General features: G+C 51.7%; 1 protein-coding gene across 1 annotated transcript; it reads right to left on the reverse strand.

The window, feature by feature from the left end:
* Window positions 1-316: 316 nt before the first annotated feature.
* On the reverse strand, window positions 317-16508 carry SCD (stearoyl-CoA desaturase). The gene is made up of 6 exons (XM_080823257.1): window positions 15433-16508; window positions 14666-14948; window positions 10704-10834; window positions 9070-9275; window positions 7389-7621; window positions 317-4403 (listed from the first exon to the last, which is right to left on the reverse strand). The coding sequence occupies exons 1-6, from the start codon at window positions 15457-15459 to the stop codon at window positions 4204-4206; spliced, it is 1080 nt and encodes a 359-aa protein (XP_080679383.1). The 5' UTR covers window positions 15460-16508; the 3' UTR covers window positions 317-4203.
* Between the last annotated feature and the right edge of the window lie 591 nt (window positions 16509-17099).

Consider the following 17099-nt stretch of genomic DNA (forward strand, 5'->3'; position numbering starts at 1 on the left):
CTGTCTTGGGCCCATGTGACCATGTGACACACCAGACACCTGGCATTTCCCCAGGACCTAAGCGCCAACTGGTGTAAATGTGTTTGACTTCACGGCAGCAGACTCCTGGTTTCCTGCTGCCAAGGCTGCATTTAACCTAAAGTTACCCTTAGGCAGGGCAGGGCGGGTTACCAGGGTATGAGTCAGCCAGTGTAGCATCTGACTTCTTTTTTACTCTTAAAGGTACATGGAACAGGGACAGTCAGTGTGGTAGACCATAGAGATAAGTTCCAGGAAACTTTGAATCACAGCCAAAAATCACCCAGACACAGTACAATCAGATTCACTTCACTTTTATTATGAACAAACACAATTTCAGATCAGTACAACTAAGCTTCAGAGTTGATATTAATAGAAATTATTCCAAAATTATCCTTAGGTCACAAATAACTACTATCCCACATAAAAGGGAAAAAATCTCACCCAATCAAGGAAAAGGTATCCTGTGTATCATTTCCATGGCAATAAGTTTATGCATTCTCAAATTTTGTCTGGCTAGTTATCCACCACTTATCCAATGGATTTATCCAATCTCTCAGAGAGAATTGTATCGATTAATGATAGCATCCAGGACGCACGGTTCATGGTGGACACAAGTTCACGGTGGATACTGCTACTATAAAAATACTCAGGACTTAAAAGAATTCCTCTGCTGAAGGATCCCAAAATGCTTTATAAAAAGCATTAGTCACGCCTCAAAACTGCCCTGTGAGGTAGGTCAGTATTATTATCCCATTTTAACAGAAGGAAAACTGAGGCACATTATAGTTAAGTGACTTGCCCAGGGTCACACAGCAAGTCAGTGGCACAGTGGTAGGAGAGGCGCTGGCCTTAACCACCCGCGTCACGTGGACACCTTGCTTTCTTTGACCTTTCACGCTGACCCATTTGAGCTATACTTACAGAGAATACACTCAGGATACTAGCAAACCAAGGAGAAAAAGTTTCCATTTTAAATGCTACAACCATCTTTTAATCTAAAAAATATCATAAATCAAATACATTCAGATTACTTCCACCCTCCATCAAATGTGGGCACTTAATAAAAACAGCCCTAAGAAAAGTTTCCAAAATGAAGCCCAGAAGGGAATCCTGTGAACAGCTACACCGATAATTCTCCAGCCAGGCCCCCTCTTCTACCAGCCACTTCTGCAGGGTCTCAGGTGCAAAGGAACTCCACAGAGGGAGTGAGGAGGGAGTGAGAGCAGGCTCATATGCAACACTGATTAGAAAAGATGTAAGGCACCCAAATAAGTTGTCGGCACACCCACAAAGCAAGGACTGTTAGAAATTCAGACTTGAGTTTCTGGATCATTAATGTGTCAACTGAATTCAGCTTTAAAATCTTGAAGACAAGTATTCCTTACTTAGCAGACACCCCTCTACCTCCACATTCTCCTATACGGAGGGGCCCTCAGCCTGAGGACCCTGTCCAGCCTTGTGTAGGGTCATGGTACGGACCAGATCCCTGGGACAGGATTAGAATAGAAAGATAGACTTGGTTTTGGTCCAAAATTATAAAGCAGGCATCTGATAACCTGTCGAACTGAAACTACCCAACAGGCATTTCCAAGGGCTAAGTCCACAAGCCAGCAGATCTGAACTACAGTGATGTTCCATTAGAGTCTTTTCTACTGAGAGGAACAGCTCTAAAGGTGAGGATGCCTTTAGTCCAGGGAACCCTTGTAGCCTCTGTCTATTCAATACATACGGAAGAAAGGCCCTCTTCCCTTCCACTACTGGGGCTCAACAGCACAGAGAGCATTTGGTATTGTACATTTCCAATCTTTCAGAGAGTAAAGCCAGACTTTTGCATTGATGACTGAGGTACAGGGACAGGGGTAGTCCGAGGTTCTCAAAACACTGATGCTTTCTTCAGACCTCTTCTACACTACCCTGGCTGTGGCCCTAGGCTGTGTGGTGGGGAATGCTGGTTAGCTTGCCAAACAGAGATGCTGTTCAGCAAAGTTCATGGCATTTCAGATCCCAAGTCTTGGGCTTTGCAATACATCCTGACTCCAGGGAATAGGGCCTCCTTTTGCATGAGGCACTTTGGAACTTTCCTTTGCTTCTTGTGCTTCCCAGTGAAGACTAGGCTCCCTCCTACTTCTACAAGCATTGCACTGTCCGCTGGGAGCACGGACTTGGGCTGGGCAGGCGTACTGAGTGAGACAGAGGAGGCTAAAAACAAACCCCTTTCTTGCTCCATGGCTGCCTCACGGGCACAATCCAAGCCTCTGGCCTGGTTGTGCCTCATGAGAGAGAGTGCCTGAGCCAGGGATGTTTCTAGTAAGGTTTGCCAGCCTCTTCTTGAGTCATCAGTGTGGCAGGGGAGCTCGGGGGTGTAGGTGGAGGGGCTCTGGAGGCCAAGCGAAAGTGGCGGCTAACTTTATGAAGAGAAACAGTGGTTCAGTGGCCCTGAGCGTTCTGTCTGCAGGAGAGGGAGCTGCCTGGTGAGCAAGAACCATCACTGCCTCCGAGTACACACAGAGGAGGCTTCCTGTCCAGAAAGAGAAGAAAACATCAGGGAGGAGATAGAACCGCGGAGGGGAGGGATGCACAGATAGGGTAGAGCCAGGAATCAAAACCCACAGTAATTAAGAGATTCCTACCTCGCCCCCCAGGCAGTCCTACACTTTACGCTCAAAGTTAACTGAGAAGGACTGGGAGAAATGGTTCAGCACTGCAGGGAGAAGCTTTCTAGTTTGTACTCATTCCAAGGAGAAACTAGAATGAATGAATGAACGTAACATTTAACTTGTTTGTATAACCAGCTTCTAAATCAGGACACCCAATGACTTACTCAGTAGTAACCTTCTGAATCCCCTGGCAATGTGTTCTCAGAGCCCTTCTTTTGTAAAGTCATCTCTTAGGAACTGCCAACAGACCTAGCCCTGAACCTCTCCATCTCCTGTCCAGCAGTGAGAGGAGAGTAGACAACCCACCTCATTTCTCCTCTTCTTCAAGCACCCCTCTTTCAGAGGGAAATACCCTAAGTGAATTACTTGAACGTTCTAAGCAGAGTGTGTATGTATATGTATTTTGTTGTTGGACCCAACTCCACCGCTTAAAAGCCTTCCTTTTTGGGAAGACAGCTATGCTCACCACTATGCCACAAACACGTTCCTTTTTTGGATGTCTGGAAATGCTTCAGCCACCTTATTACCATGACGGGAGATGACCAATGGCCCGAAGAAGGCAGAGCAGAAAAGATGAAAGAATTTTGATGATTCCGTGATCTGCTAGATTCTCCAATTCTGGAAACAACCAACCTCAAGATTTCTTGTCATATGGAATAAGAAATCTTCCTGTTATTGAAGAAAAAAAAAAAATCCTTCCCCAGGAGAGACCACTTTTACTACAAACTAAATGCTTCTTCTTTATCCCCAACCTAAACTACACTGGGACACTGAGATTTGCTTTTGTGTTCTAGCACTGCTGGGCTCTATGGCCATTCCCTAGTCAGAGTCAGGAGAGAAAGGAGGCATGCCATCTGGTGGGGGTCCAAGTCCTCACCAGGCAAGCAACTGTGTGTCCAATCCCAGCAGAAGCTCCTTGCCTTGTTTCCCACCTCACCCCATCTTTACCTCTCAATCATACCATGCACTCGAACTCTCTCCCCTGCCGGTTTACCTGCTTTAGAAGCTTCGTGCCAAATAAAGTTATTTTCCATTCCAACTCGCAAAAGCCTGAGCTGAAGATAATTAACATGGGCCTTCCCAGAAGGTATGTTCTCATACCTCTAGCATGAGCCACCCATCCTAAAGCTCAGGACAGCTCAAGGAAAGAGTTATGTGGGGCAAAGACCACTGATTTTGGACTACAGTAAGGTTGTCTAGGCTGTGGAAGCTGGACACCCACCCACAAATGACCAGCTGCTTGCCTGGGAGGCAATGAGCGAGGACAGAAAGGAAGGTGATTAAGAACCAAACAGAGAAAAGGACAATGGACTAGAAGAGAGAGAGGATAAGAGAAGAACTAAGAATCTCGGCTTAGCATCATGAAGGCAGAGTTGTTGGCTTTCGATTTTAAAAGAATACTGTATTGGAATGGGTTAACATCATCATCTTTAGCATCCTGGTAGCATTATTCAGTAGTTAATAAACAGAACATTAAACCTGTGCCTGGCTGGCTTTTGGAGAAGGAACCCGAGGGACCCCAAACTCAGCCACTCTTGTAGCTTCCATCTCCAGTTCTTTTAATCCTGGCCAAGACGGCAGCCTTGGATACTGTCTTCCGGTCGTAAGCGAGACCGAGGGCGGCCATGCAATCAATAAAGAAGGTGGTGAAGTTGATGTGCCAGCGGTACTCGCTGGCAGAATAGTCGTAGGGGAAGGAGTGGTGGTAGTTGTGGAAGCCCTCCCCTGGAACAAAAGCAAGGACAAGAGTTATGGAGCCGCGCAGCACAATGCGGTCTTCTCGTTCTTCTCGGTCTCCGCAGGCGGGGTGTCCAGCAGCGGACCTCAAACCCAGCAGAAACTTGCTGTTGCTGAACAAACGAGCAAGTCCGGTCTCTTCTGCTCTGAACCAGACTGATCGCCTCAGAGGCATCTTGAGAAATAACTGGGGAGACCTGGCCACCAAGTCTTTCTAAGAGCCTGTGTCAGAGGAGGACCGGGGATTCCTCTCAGAGGCTAAGCCGACTAGAGAGAAAGGGCTCAGGGCCGGGAAGGGATTTTAGGTGGGAAAGTTCCATAAGTATTGGTCTGAGACCCCCACAGGCTCTTGGGGTACACAAGCACGTGTCAGGGTGGGGAGAGCAGAGAGTCCCAAATGAAGGACTTTGGCCGCGCTTCTTCCAACCACCTCTAAGTGGGGACAATGGGGGACAGTACAGATGAAACTGGGCAGTTAACAGCCCAACGTCAGGAGAAAAGGGGCCCAGTGCAGGGTCCCGCGTTTCCTCAACTTCTACCGGTTTGGAATGCACTGCTCCGGCTTCTTGTTCTTTGAGCTTTGACCCTGGGGTGTGTGTGGTGGGGGGCGGGGGCCGGCGGCAGGGGGGAGAGTCTAATAAAACAGAATTTCTCTGAGGGAATAAGAATGAAAATGCTTAGATATTCCCTCTAACCTCTGAGGTTCTGAGAGGAGGGGTTCACTTTGCTGGGCTGAGGGAAAACAAAGACATTCTGGTGTCCGGAGAATTTCAGTAAGAGGTAAAGCTTTGGAAACTCCACAGAAAGCAAGTTCTCCAACCCTTGGCAGGACTCTTCTTTTGCATGGTATTCAACAATTAACAATACGGACCCTCCGAAAGCTGCGGGAAAGTTGGGTCAAGAACAGCTAATAAAAGAGCACAGCGAGCTCTTTGAAGATAAAAGAACCCCCGGAGAGTAGTAATGATATTAATAACAAGCAAATGAAGGAAGTCCTACAGAGTAAATGACACCATCCAGGGCAAGTCAAGGTATGTCCTCTCCGTGTGACACCTGATTATTCAGTGTGAACTGAGTAGGAGGCTGGGATAACCACAAGGCCAAAGGTACTGACAGGATTACTAATTTCCATAAGTGGCTTTGTACCAGGGCTCCATGAAAGCTCGAAACAGGCCTCTACTTATCAGATTTAAAATGGAATCAGATACACACAGAGCCCAGAGAGACAAAAAAAAAAAAAAAAAAAAAAGGAAGGTTCACAGATAGAAGAAGGGACAAGACTTTGCAACTGGGGCAGCAAGATACCTCGGGAGAAAGGCTCCAGGGAGGAGGTCAGCTTTGACTTCGAGCAAATGAGCATGTGACTGTGAGGCAGGTAACTCAAGAAGAACAGATTAGAGTGGCAGACAGAAACTAGCTACAGCAGAACAAAGGTGGAGGTGATAAGGGAGGAGAGACAGGGAGCAGAGATGAAGGGCAGCTGAGACGAAGTAAGACACCGGCCGCCATTCTGAACCGATGCTCATAAAGAGGCTGGAGTTGGGGAAACTCAGCGTAGACCCTGGGGTGATGCAGGACAAATCTCATTCTAGAAACTTCTATTTCTATGAAAATCTCAGACTTACATAGCCGAAGTGATTGATTTCAAACATGGGTCAAAGGAGAACAGGCGCAAGGGCAGAAAGTGAGATGCATGAGAGGGCCAAAGAGACAGGAAAGAATGCCTCAGTCCACACAGGAGAGATAACCGGGGTTGAGAATCTAAAGGAAGATTTTCGAAAGAGAGAAAGCAAAGGCGAGGCTGTGGTGTGCAGAAACGTGTGCACCAGTGAGGCTGCCTAGATACACTGTATGTCCAATGATGGCACCTGATCACTGGTGAGGAAGAGGCCACAGGGGTCTGCTTAAGGAAAATAAATTCCAGGCCTTGGTCAAGGTCTATATTTAGTCGTCAGCAGTGACAGAGAAAGAATGGAGACAGATGGCAGAAGCCCGTTGTCTTGGGCTCTGGCTAGTGGGACTGGAACAACAGAAAGAAATTCACGAATAGCTAGCATTAGATCCGCCAGCAGGCATTTGTGAGCAAACCAACCGCTTTAGGGGTGGTTCCCGAAGCTACGTTGTGGGTAAGGGCTGCTACTGGCACAGAAGAGAAGCAGGAGAAAAAGAGAGGACAAGAGATAAGGCTGATAGGTGGTCATTAATAGCCATAAACAAGTGCTTTGATGTCCTTCGTATTGGCACCAGCAAGCCCTACAGCACGGCATACGCTTCAAATACGACCTACTCGAATATAGCAAGAGAAAACAGAAGCTGATTACATGAAATGACAAGGAGTTATTCTACATTTTATAGAACATATTTCTTTCTTTTTTTTTTTTTTTTAAGAGTTAAGATTTACGTAATTTTTTTGAGAGAGAGAGTGCAGTGGGGAAGGGCAGAGGCGGAGGGAGAGAGAATCCCAAGCAGACTCCTCCATGAGCTCAGAGCCCAACATGGGGCTTGAGCTCACAACCCCAAGATCACAACCCGAGGCAAAACCAAGAGTGGAGTCGGATGCCTAGCTGACTGCAGCACCCAGGGGCTCCTATGCCACGTCTGAATATAAAACACAAGACTCGCGGCCTCTCCAGATGATCCTGTTGTTCCATTTATGTGTTCCCTGCCCCAAGCGAGACTTGGGAACTCGGCCCCAAAGGTGACTGGGAAAAGGAACACCCAAAGGGGTTGATCAAACATAGTGTTTGTGAAGGTTCTGGAACCTGAAATCAAAGGCACTGTTGCTTTTTACCCTTTCCTTTTTACAGGAGACCTGCTGCCCAACTCCAAAGAGTCTTCTCATATACTGTCCCTTAGTGGAAAACCAGCCAGCAAGAAGGCCTAAAACAGGTTCATCTGGTTTTTCTGGCTCCTCGTCTAATACCCGAACCAGCGGACCACTAACAAGGGTCTTGCTGTGGACAGTGGACTTACCTACAGCTCCCAGGGACACCAGGATGTTCTCTCGGGGGCTAATGTTCTTGTCGTAAGGGCGGTATCCGTACAGGTGGGCAGCACTGTTCACCAGCCACGTGGCGTTGAGCACGATGGCATAACGCAACAGAGTGGCGACGAACAAGCTGTGTTGAAAGGTCTCGCCCCAGCAATAGTAGGGCACAAAGGTGGGCAGGATAAAGCACATCAGCAGAATGCCGGGTTTGTAGTACCTACAGTGAGAGAGACCAGACGCCGGGTCAGAGGGCAGAGGACGGCTCCCGGTCCCACCTGATTTTCCTCTGTAGCTGCTGGGACCGTCTCTTCCCCTCTACTTGAGTACCATGTAGCCAGAGGCACAGCAAGAGGGGATGGGGTGGGGCAATCTTTTGAGAACATCCCAGTTTTTAGAAAATGAGGTAATGAGGGGTTATATGATTTTTCTAGGATCACACCAGTAGGAACCGGTGGAACAAGGCTTGGAAGGCTTGTCTCCAGCCTCTGAATCCATTGTTCTTTCTGACTGTAGCAGCACACCATCTTGGTGAAACAGGTGAGGTCCAGGTTACCAGCTCATAAACTTGAGTTCTCCTTCCCAGGCTGTTTTTCCATTCTGCCTTTAGGCTCCTTTCTCTTTCCTGTCCATGTTTTTTGCAGAGTCTAGGGTTTGTGTCTTGCCTCCAGGTCCCGCTAGCCACCTCAAAATCGTTCCTCTTCCTCCTCAGGGAGTCACTGTCCTTCAGGCATGCAAGCCCTCTGGAGGCCCCATGCCATTCTTCACTGTCTCAAATGTGGACCACGCCACTGACATTCCCAGGGAACGGACTTCCTGCTTCTCTTCAGCACTCAAGTCTTACACTCTTGTATCATTAGTATTCCCTGCATCAGACTTTCGTTCCTGCCACTGCTTCCGCAGCACAGATCCCCATTACCTCCGAACTCCTGGCCCTGCTTCTCACCTCTCTGGCTTGGTGTTTTTCTTTTTTTTCAACCCTCCTGAGAGTGACCTTTCTAAAGCACACCTCCAGTTACACCACGTTCCTGCTCAAAAAACTTGTAATGGGTTCTCACTGCCTCTCGAATTAAATCCTAAATCTGCTTTTAAGGCTCTACAAGAATAGCATCAGCTTCTTTCTGGTTTTTCTTCGACCACACCCTACGCTTCAAGCAGAAGGCCTTTGTTGCTGGAACATGCTTTCATGTTCTTTCTTTTTGTACTCTCCCTCCCGGCACACACCTGTGAAAATCTCTATCCATCAGTGGATTCCAAAGCTCTCTTCTTTATAAACCTTTCCCCAATGACCCCCACCCACTACACTATCTCCCTTTCCTTTGTGCCTCTCATTGGTAAAGAAAATATCTCACCACATATCATAGTTATGCAGACCCTCGGTTTTCCGTCTGCTTCCCAACAGGCTACAAACCCCTTGAAGGTAAGGATTGTGAAACATTCAACTTTGTATCCTTGACTGTCCTAGGTCACTAAGTATTTGCTGAATCTAACTGGTTTACTTAAGAGAACTCTGAGAGGAAGTACAACAGTCCACGGCCGTGAGCCTGTGGGCTATTAACTATTAGGGTTTTAAATTTAATTTGGAACATACAAACCCAGTATATTTCTCAGGTTAATTATAAGCTCTCAGAGAAAAAAGATGCCTAGCTCTGTTACTGCTTCACTCACCTTCTCTGGAACATCAACAGCTTCTCAGCCTTGAGGTCAGACAAGTCTAGCAAACCACCCTTCTCCTTGACAGCTGGGTGTTTGCGCACAAGCAGCCAACCCACGTGAGAGAAGAAAAAACCACGCCGGGAATTGTGAGGATCGGCATGTGTTTCTGAAAACTTGTGGTGGGCACGGTGATCTCGGGCCCATTCATACACGTCGTTCTGGAGGGACAGAGAAGAGGAATGTAGGCCTGGCCAGATTGCCTCTGTGGAGAATTCCAAGGGAGAGGCAACTCTAAGAGCCCCTGGCTCTCAGCCCACCCTCACAGAATACCCAGGAGTCGGGGAACCCGAGGAGTCCTACAGCGGGCCCCCTCTGCTCCCCAACTTGCCACTGAAGCTGAAGTGGAAAAGCAATTTGAAGTCCCAGGACACCTGAGTAGGACTAGCCTCTTGAGGGTTATAGAGTGGGCAGAATGGAGGGGATCGTACAGAGCTCGCTTTCGTTAGAAAAGCATATGGCAATTCTTTAAGCAAGAAAAATGCGTTGGAGAAGGTCCTCATGGGGTGCCGAACCCAAGGCAGGCAGCCTGCCCCCCAGGTCCTGGTTGGTGGGTGAAGCTTCAGGGAGCTCCAGTCTCATGCCACACAGATCACGGCACAGAAATCACAGTCCGGACTGCATTTCCAAATGACCTCTGCCCTCCTCCGGGATTCTTTCAATGTCTTAAAGGATGTGCTAAGTCTCCTCCTTTGCCCCACAAAGATAACATCAGGGCCCTCAAGACATGAAGCGCTATGACCCAGAGGATTAACTGACTGTGGCGAGTACCTGGGACACTGCCATGAAGAAAGGGATCAGTTCAGTTTCTTTCCTTTCTCCTCTCGCTCCCAGCTAAGCCCCATACCACTGGCCATCTTTTGTCCCTGGCTCCCCCTTACGAACCAGGAGTTCCCTTCTCCCACTCCCCTGCTTTCTGTCTCTGCTACTCACCTTCCGCCTCAACAAACCTCAATTCTTGACTCAGCCAGGCTGGCGGCCTGATACAGGACCGTGATGTTGGTCCGCCTAACTTCTCAGTCACCCCGTTTCCTCATCTGTAAAATGCGGGTCACAGTACCTCCCTTCTAAGACTGTTGTGAGGATTTAATGAGCTAATTTATGCCAAGGGCTTAGACTAGTCAGGCACATGGGGCTACAGAAGTATTTGCTCTTACACCTGAGGACACGGAGTTCAAGAGTCTATGAAACATCAACCTCCACCCTGTTGTGGAGGAATCCTAAGCTTTTCACCTTGAATCGTGAATTTATTGTCCAGCGCCTGCCCAGGAAACCGGGGTCAGTTCCTGGCTTAGGCACAGTGAGCCCTTATGATAAAGGACTACAGTGGCCCAGACTGCGTGATAACAGAGGGACCTGAGGATCAAAACACCACCCTGTGACACTGAGACTATTACCTGTGTATCTCCCACTTCCCTCTTCCAGTGTGGCTTACAGACTGGGGCTGCGCTTGAGGTGACCGTAAGGGGAGAGGACAGCCAAGTGCTGTCTGTGTGTGGCTCCTCTCTAGGTGCTGAGCTTCTCCATTCTGCCCCCGGACCATCAGAAGAGCAGAGAGAAAAGAGCTGAGCAAAAAGGCAGCTTCTCACCTGGAAGGCCATCGTGTTGGCAATGATCAGGAAGAGCCTCAGGGGCAGCCGAGCTTTGTAAGTCCGGTGACTCCACAGGCGATGAGCTCCTGCTGTTATGCCCAGAGCACTGAGCAAATAGTAGAGGAATCCTACCAGGGAAAGTCAATGTGGGCAGTCACTCATCTGGGAAGGCATTCACATGATGGCTCCCGTCCAAGTCTGTGTGTTCTTTAGGCTTTGAGTGAGGATTTGTTTCACCTTGAACTCCGGGGATGCCTTGGTCTCCTCTGTCCCTTCACTTTTACCCCTTGAAAAATACCATTACTGCCCATCCTCTGGAATTAGCTGAGTCCCAGGCACTTGAGAAAGGCCAGGCAGAGAAGCAGGCTCTTACCACCACCCATCTAGCTACTTGTCATTCTCCGTGCTGAGGGACACTGTCCCTGGTCCTATCTCCTTTGATCTTCAGCTAACCTTTTCCAAAGTTTTAAGGACCACAGATGACTCCTGCAAAGTTCACGACCCATAAGCAAGGGTGGTATTAAGCTACTTGAAAGCTAAGATGGTCTGAGCGCTGGTCAATTCAGGGGACCCTGAACTCTCAGGGACACTTACAGGGCTCTGAACGATGACTGTGTACCAACTATCATGAAAGCATTTCAATATTCTAGCAGGCAGTGCAGTCCTATCAGGGGAAAATCTGCCCTGTCTTAAGCTTTGCTAAGGACTTAATCTTCTCTGAGTCACCGAATACCTTGAACGGGGTCTAACATCCTTCCATCCTTGCGGTGGAAGAAGGAATACACGCTGAGAAGTGAAGTGTTTATCTAGGGTCACATGGCTGGTGAGAAATGGAGCCATGGTTGGAGACCAGGTTTTCTGTCAACAAGCACTCTTTGTTCCTGCTGTCCTGTCCACCTCCCCAAGATACCCACATGGTTCCTGCGTCTCTCTTTCGCCATATGCCTTGGTCAGCCCATACTCCCTCTGGCAAGGCTAATTCTAGATGGCGGCAGGAAATCCTCCAAGTGTTCGCTGAAACACCCCAGCACTGTCCGGCCACACCTTTCCTGGAGGCCTGCAGGATCTAATCTCTGGATGATATAGAGATACAGTCTCTAACTGGGAACTGGGTTCCTGGGTATAACCCGTCCTCCTCTGTTGGCTCTAGCAGGCAGGGGCTGAGGCCTTGATAGAGCAGTGACTGTTGACAATGTTTCATTCCTGGGGAAGCAGCTAGAAACAATGGATCTTCAGTGGCCACAGAACTCAGTCGCAGTCAGAGACACTGCACAGTGTCACAAATTGTCCCGTGTTCTTCTCCAGCCATAGATACCAGCTTCCTAAACAACCCCCGCCCCCCTCCTCTCCTAACCCTATCTTCCTCCATGCTCTCCTATCCCTCCTCCAGGATCTGGAGGACAACCATGGAGCCAGAGTCTGTCCCAGCACAAGTTCTACCCACCGTCCCATACTCTGGGCTGACATAAGGGCCTCGGGCAACTTGCTGGCCTCCAGCCATGTGCTGACTTCTCTCCAGATACACTATCTGCCTGCACCTGGAAAAGTGAGAGTTGAGCCACAGCCCACCAAACATCGAGGAGGAAGAAAAATGGCTTCAGGCGAAAGCAGAAGCACTCAGAAGCTCGGAGGTCCTCCGAGGTCTTCCACTGAGGACCCTGGCAAGTCGACTCAGAAAGTGCCTAAGATCGTAGCATTACCAGGGTCCTTGGGAAAAGAGCCCATACACTCCAGTGCCTTTTCCTATCAACCTTGAAAGCCTGTCTAACAGAAGACCGTAAGCCAGTGGGAGAGTCATGTCTCTACTAACGTCCAGATTGTCGGCCTAAGTCAGGTCTCATCATTTTGGTTCCAAGAAAGAGACCTGAGAACTTTTACCCCTCGGCCCTCAGTGTTCCCAGAGATCTCTCTTCAGTCCTCCCCCTAAGGGCTCTTCAGAGAGGCTCTCAAAATTGCTCAGCGTCATAAGAAATACTGGAATCACAACCAGTCGCTAATTTAACACTGTCCTTAGGGATAAAACAAGAAAAGGTGACGCGAAACTCCTCAGCTTGGAAGGGGGACCTCTGACCCTCCCCCTGCTCTTCCTATTCTGCCTTCCCTTCCACCAGCTGGTCATCCGCCAAAGTCATCCAGCACAGGGCCCAGGAACAGGAAAAGAAAGTCACCATCCAGTCCCCGTGGGCCATGTTTCTCTGTCCAAAGGCACGGTACACATCCAGGGGCAGGACACCAAAAAGCTAGTGGCTGCAGCCTGGGCTTGGGGATCGTCCTCTGCCCGCCCCTCCCCCTGCCCCAGCAGCCAAGGGTGAGGAGCAGTGAGCGGCCGTCTGGCCACACTCTGGGCTTCACCAGGCCTACAGGGTGTCCTGAGGCTGCAAGGGGCTTTCCAGGTGACAAAAACTACTTGTGAAGACTCCTCTACTGGGGAGAAAGGGTGGAGAGGGGAAGCCAAAGTCTCCCTGAGAGATCTTCCTCCTGCTCTTGACCTCTCCCACTGCAGGTGAAGTTCTTCCCCTGGCTTCTCGGAGATGCAGAGAACACACATCCCCTGCCCTTCCCAGATAAAAGAGCCCTTCCTGGTCTGCAGATGAACTGATTCTCTGAGCCTGGCCGGCCCCAGCAATGACCTACATTGATCATCTAAGGAAACTACCTTTCTAATCCTAAAAAAGCACTGTTGTCCCAGTTGTACCTGGAAAATTAGAAATCCCAAAGAGAGCGGATCTACCCAGCTCTACTTCTCTGTCTCTGGCACTCAGAGGATTTCCCAAGACAACCACCTTTAGAAAAAAGAGGTCCTGGGGGAAGCAGCTACAACTGGGCCCTTCCACACACCGTCCTCCAAGAGTGCAGCTGTCGGCAAGCACCCCATACCCAAGATTGTGCTGGAACCCCTCAAGAGGTCTTCTGGAGGGCAATCCTGGCTCACCGTTCTCAGAGAGGGCCAACGCGGAGCCCCTGGGACACTGAGACTCTCTGCCCCCACTTCCCCCTTCCCAAGTCCGGCTCTGGGTAGCAGAGGGGAAAATGCCTGCAAAGCACATGTGTGTGTCCAGGGGGCAGGGCCCTGCATCAGCTCATAGCCAGGCATCCCGGAAAGAGCTGAGCTAAGGGCAGGATAGGGACAAACTGGGAACTGTCTCCCTCACTGCCGCAGCCTCGAGGCTGGGGCTGCTCAGGGCTCTCTTCTCTGGCCTGGCTGCCCCACGCAAGGGGTTCGGGGCGCGGGGGGCGGGGGGTGGTAGGGGGCACTTCATGACATTAGGAGACACAGGCTGGAGCAGGCTAGATGGGAACTGGAAATGTTTTCCCGACCTCATTTCATTCCCAGAACACGTTCATTCGGTGGCATGTATAGCTCCCTGGAGACTTACATGGAGTCAGAGCAGCACATCTGTGTAACTGGGCTTATTAAGGAGCCTTCTTCGGCCGTCTGTTTAACAAAGCAGCCTGGCTGGGCCAAGGGCCAGGGCAAAAGAATTTTGTGGGTAACCTCTTCTCTTCCTCCCCCTTCTGCTAACTCTTGTCCTGAGCAGTTTCTCTTGCTGTGCTCTGAGTGTGCTCCGCACATCCCCCGTAGAGCTGCTGCTCTAGTCCCATGTTCCCATGCCTCCCAGGTCATGGCCTTGGCAGGGCTGGGCCAGGCAGCCAAACAAATGACTTGAAAACAGGGAAAGCTGACTCTCTGGCACAGGTCTACTCACTTCAAGGCCTGTAGCACGTGGTCTCAGGGCTCCCTGCCCAGGACCCACACTGAAGGACCCCCAGAATTGTCACTCCTGCATCCCGATCCCCCCAGGCCCCATTCATGGCCCACCACTGTCGGTTAACCAAGAGACAGGGCTGGGAAAACCTGGGCCTGGAAGGGCTGTTGCCTCTGTATGCAAGATCCTACCTTCTTAAAGGAGTAGGGAGAAGCGGGGGTATTGGGTCGGAAGCACAAGAGAATCTCTTACCCCAGAGCCAGGTGTAGGTCTTGCAGGTGGGAACCAGCGTGATCCCGTACAGGGCTCCCACGTGCAGCAGAAACATAAGGATGATGTTTCTCCAAACATACTCAACCTTGGGCTTTGGGCCCTCTGGATCTTTGTAGCTTGGGTCATAGATGTCGTCTTTGATTTCAGGGCGGACGTCTCCTTCCAAGTACAGAGAAGGCTTCTCCAACTTGCCGCCTCCATTCTGCAGGATCCTGGAGGGAGGCGCTGTGATGGTGGTGGTGGTGGTGTAGGAGCTAGAGATCTGGAAAGGGAGAGGAACCAGAGTCAGGAGAGGAGAGGACACGTGCGGTAGCCCCGCCACTTCACTCCCTCAGCAAGCTGGGGGAAGGGTGGAGTAGAGACACAGACCCTGCCCCCAAAGCCCGCTTAACCACCGAGAGCCCGGAGAGAAGGAAGTCCCCAAGAACTGTGCCGAGGGGTTGGGGAGGGTGCTGGAACCCAAGGTGAAGGTGCAGGGGGAAGGAGGGGTAATAAAACACTCACATCCCTAAAAACACACAAAGGAAAGCCCGCATGCACACAGACACGAAAGTATGACCGGGTTTTTCTTTAAAGCTTAAGAAACAAAAGTTAGGGAACAAAGTCCTCAAATTACATTCCACGTTCCCGACAAACTGAAAGCAGTACAACTCGCAAAAGATGGCTAAGAGTCCGCGAGGATCTCAACGCGCTCGTCCACCCAGCGCCCGCGAACCCGCGGTCTGGGGCAATCGCCCGGAGCTCACCTCCTCTTGCAGCAAGTGGGCCGGCATCTGGGCTCTCTGATGCTGGGAGCACTTCCCCGCGGCTGAGACGGTAGAGCGCGGCTCCGGACAGCCCGCACACAGGGCGGAATTCGGTTACCGAGCCGGCCTGTGCGCGGTGACCCGCGACGCTGCTCTCGGAACCTCCTCTGCGCTGTGGGCGCAGAATCCGTGTCGGGCTCCGAGACGCTGTGCGTGGATCTTCCCGGGCCGGGGATTTAAAGGCTAGAGCTGGCAGTGGGTGACCGAGACCCGTATTTCCCAAGACCCCTTTTATTCGCTGCCAACAAGGGGCAAAGTGCGCAGAGTTGGCTCGCCGTGGGAGAGCTGCCTGGGCGGGAGAGGGGAGGAGACAGAGCTGAGGCGCGCTGTGGGCTGGAGACGCGCAAACAGGATGCCGCAGACACACCGCGGCTCCGCAGCCAGAGCCCCAGCCCCTGCCCCTGCCCCTGCCCCTGGGGAAATGCTAATGGGCTTCTGTAGAATCCGGCGCGTCATTGGCCGAAGGGAATTTGGTGCCACCTCGTCCAGCCGTTGCCATTGGCTCGGCGCAATCTGCTGTTCCCTCTGCCGCGAGCTACTCGCTCCCCCTCCCCTCTCTTTCTCCTTCTCCGCTCTGCTTCCACCGGCCTCTGGGCCTGTGCCCGGCATCCCGCGGCCTCGGCGGCGCCCGGCAGCCTTCCCTCGGCTCGCGGGAGAGGACCGGGGCCGGGAGTGGGGGGTAGGCACCCGCCCGAGACAGGCCCCTCTCTCCCCTCCCCCGCACTCCGCAGCCGGACCGGACCCGGGGAAGTCTCCCCGGCAACAGCCAGGCAGCCCCAGGCCCGAGCGGCGCGAGCCCCTCGCTCCCGCCTTCCTGCTCGCAGGGACGCGTGGGAGAGCAGACGTGGCTCCGAGCTGGGGGGCCGCTGAGCCCAGGGGACCCGCGGGGTCCCATCTGGCTCCCCGGCAGGGTCCCGCCTGGCTCCCCGGCGGGCGCGGGGCCGCGGTTCGCTGCGCAACAATGGCCCCGCTCCGGGCCCCCAGCCCCGCCGCGCGAACCCGAGCCCTCGGAACGCGCGGGTCGCACGCACGCACGCACATCCACGTGTGCGCGTGTGTAGACCTGCACGCGCGCACGGTGTGCCGCCACGGGGCGCGCCCAGCAGGGGACAGTCCCCGCCAGGCACCGCGCTGCGGGAGGAGGGGGATCCCATCCCTCTGCCCACGCGTCTGGGACGTGCCGGGACGTTCTGGGGAGTCTTGAGGCTGCCAGGCGGTCATTTGGGGATCGCCTTCAAGCAAAAAGGCAGGGAGCGCAGGCACGTGCTTTCACACAGACGCAGGCCAGAGGACTGACCCGTGAGTGCAGCACAACTAACTGACAGGTATCGCGTTAGGACCAGGAGCCGGTTCGCAAGGATCGCTTTATTTCATCCCCACTGTGACCCAGGAGGTGGGTGGTCTGTTCTAACCCTTTAAAGATGAGAAAGTGGGATTCTGAGCGGTTAGGGCGCTTGTCTCTGGTCACAGCAGCCAGGAACTGAGCTCAGAGTCTCAGTCCCTTCCCAGAATCCCGGGTCCCTGAGATGCTCTGACCTCACTGACCTGTGCCTCATGCCCCGTGTCTTTCTGGGCCTGTGGTGAGTAAGGTCCAAACCAGACAGGGC

Source organism: Martes martes (assembly GCF_963455335.1).
Source record: "Martes martes genome assembly, chromosome: 14".
NCBI classification, from domain to species: domain Eukaryota; kingdom Metazoa; phylum Chordata; class Mammalia; order Carnivora; family Mustelidae; genus Martes; species Martes martes.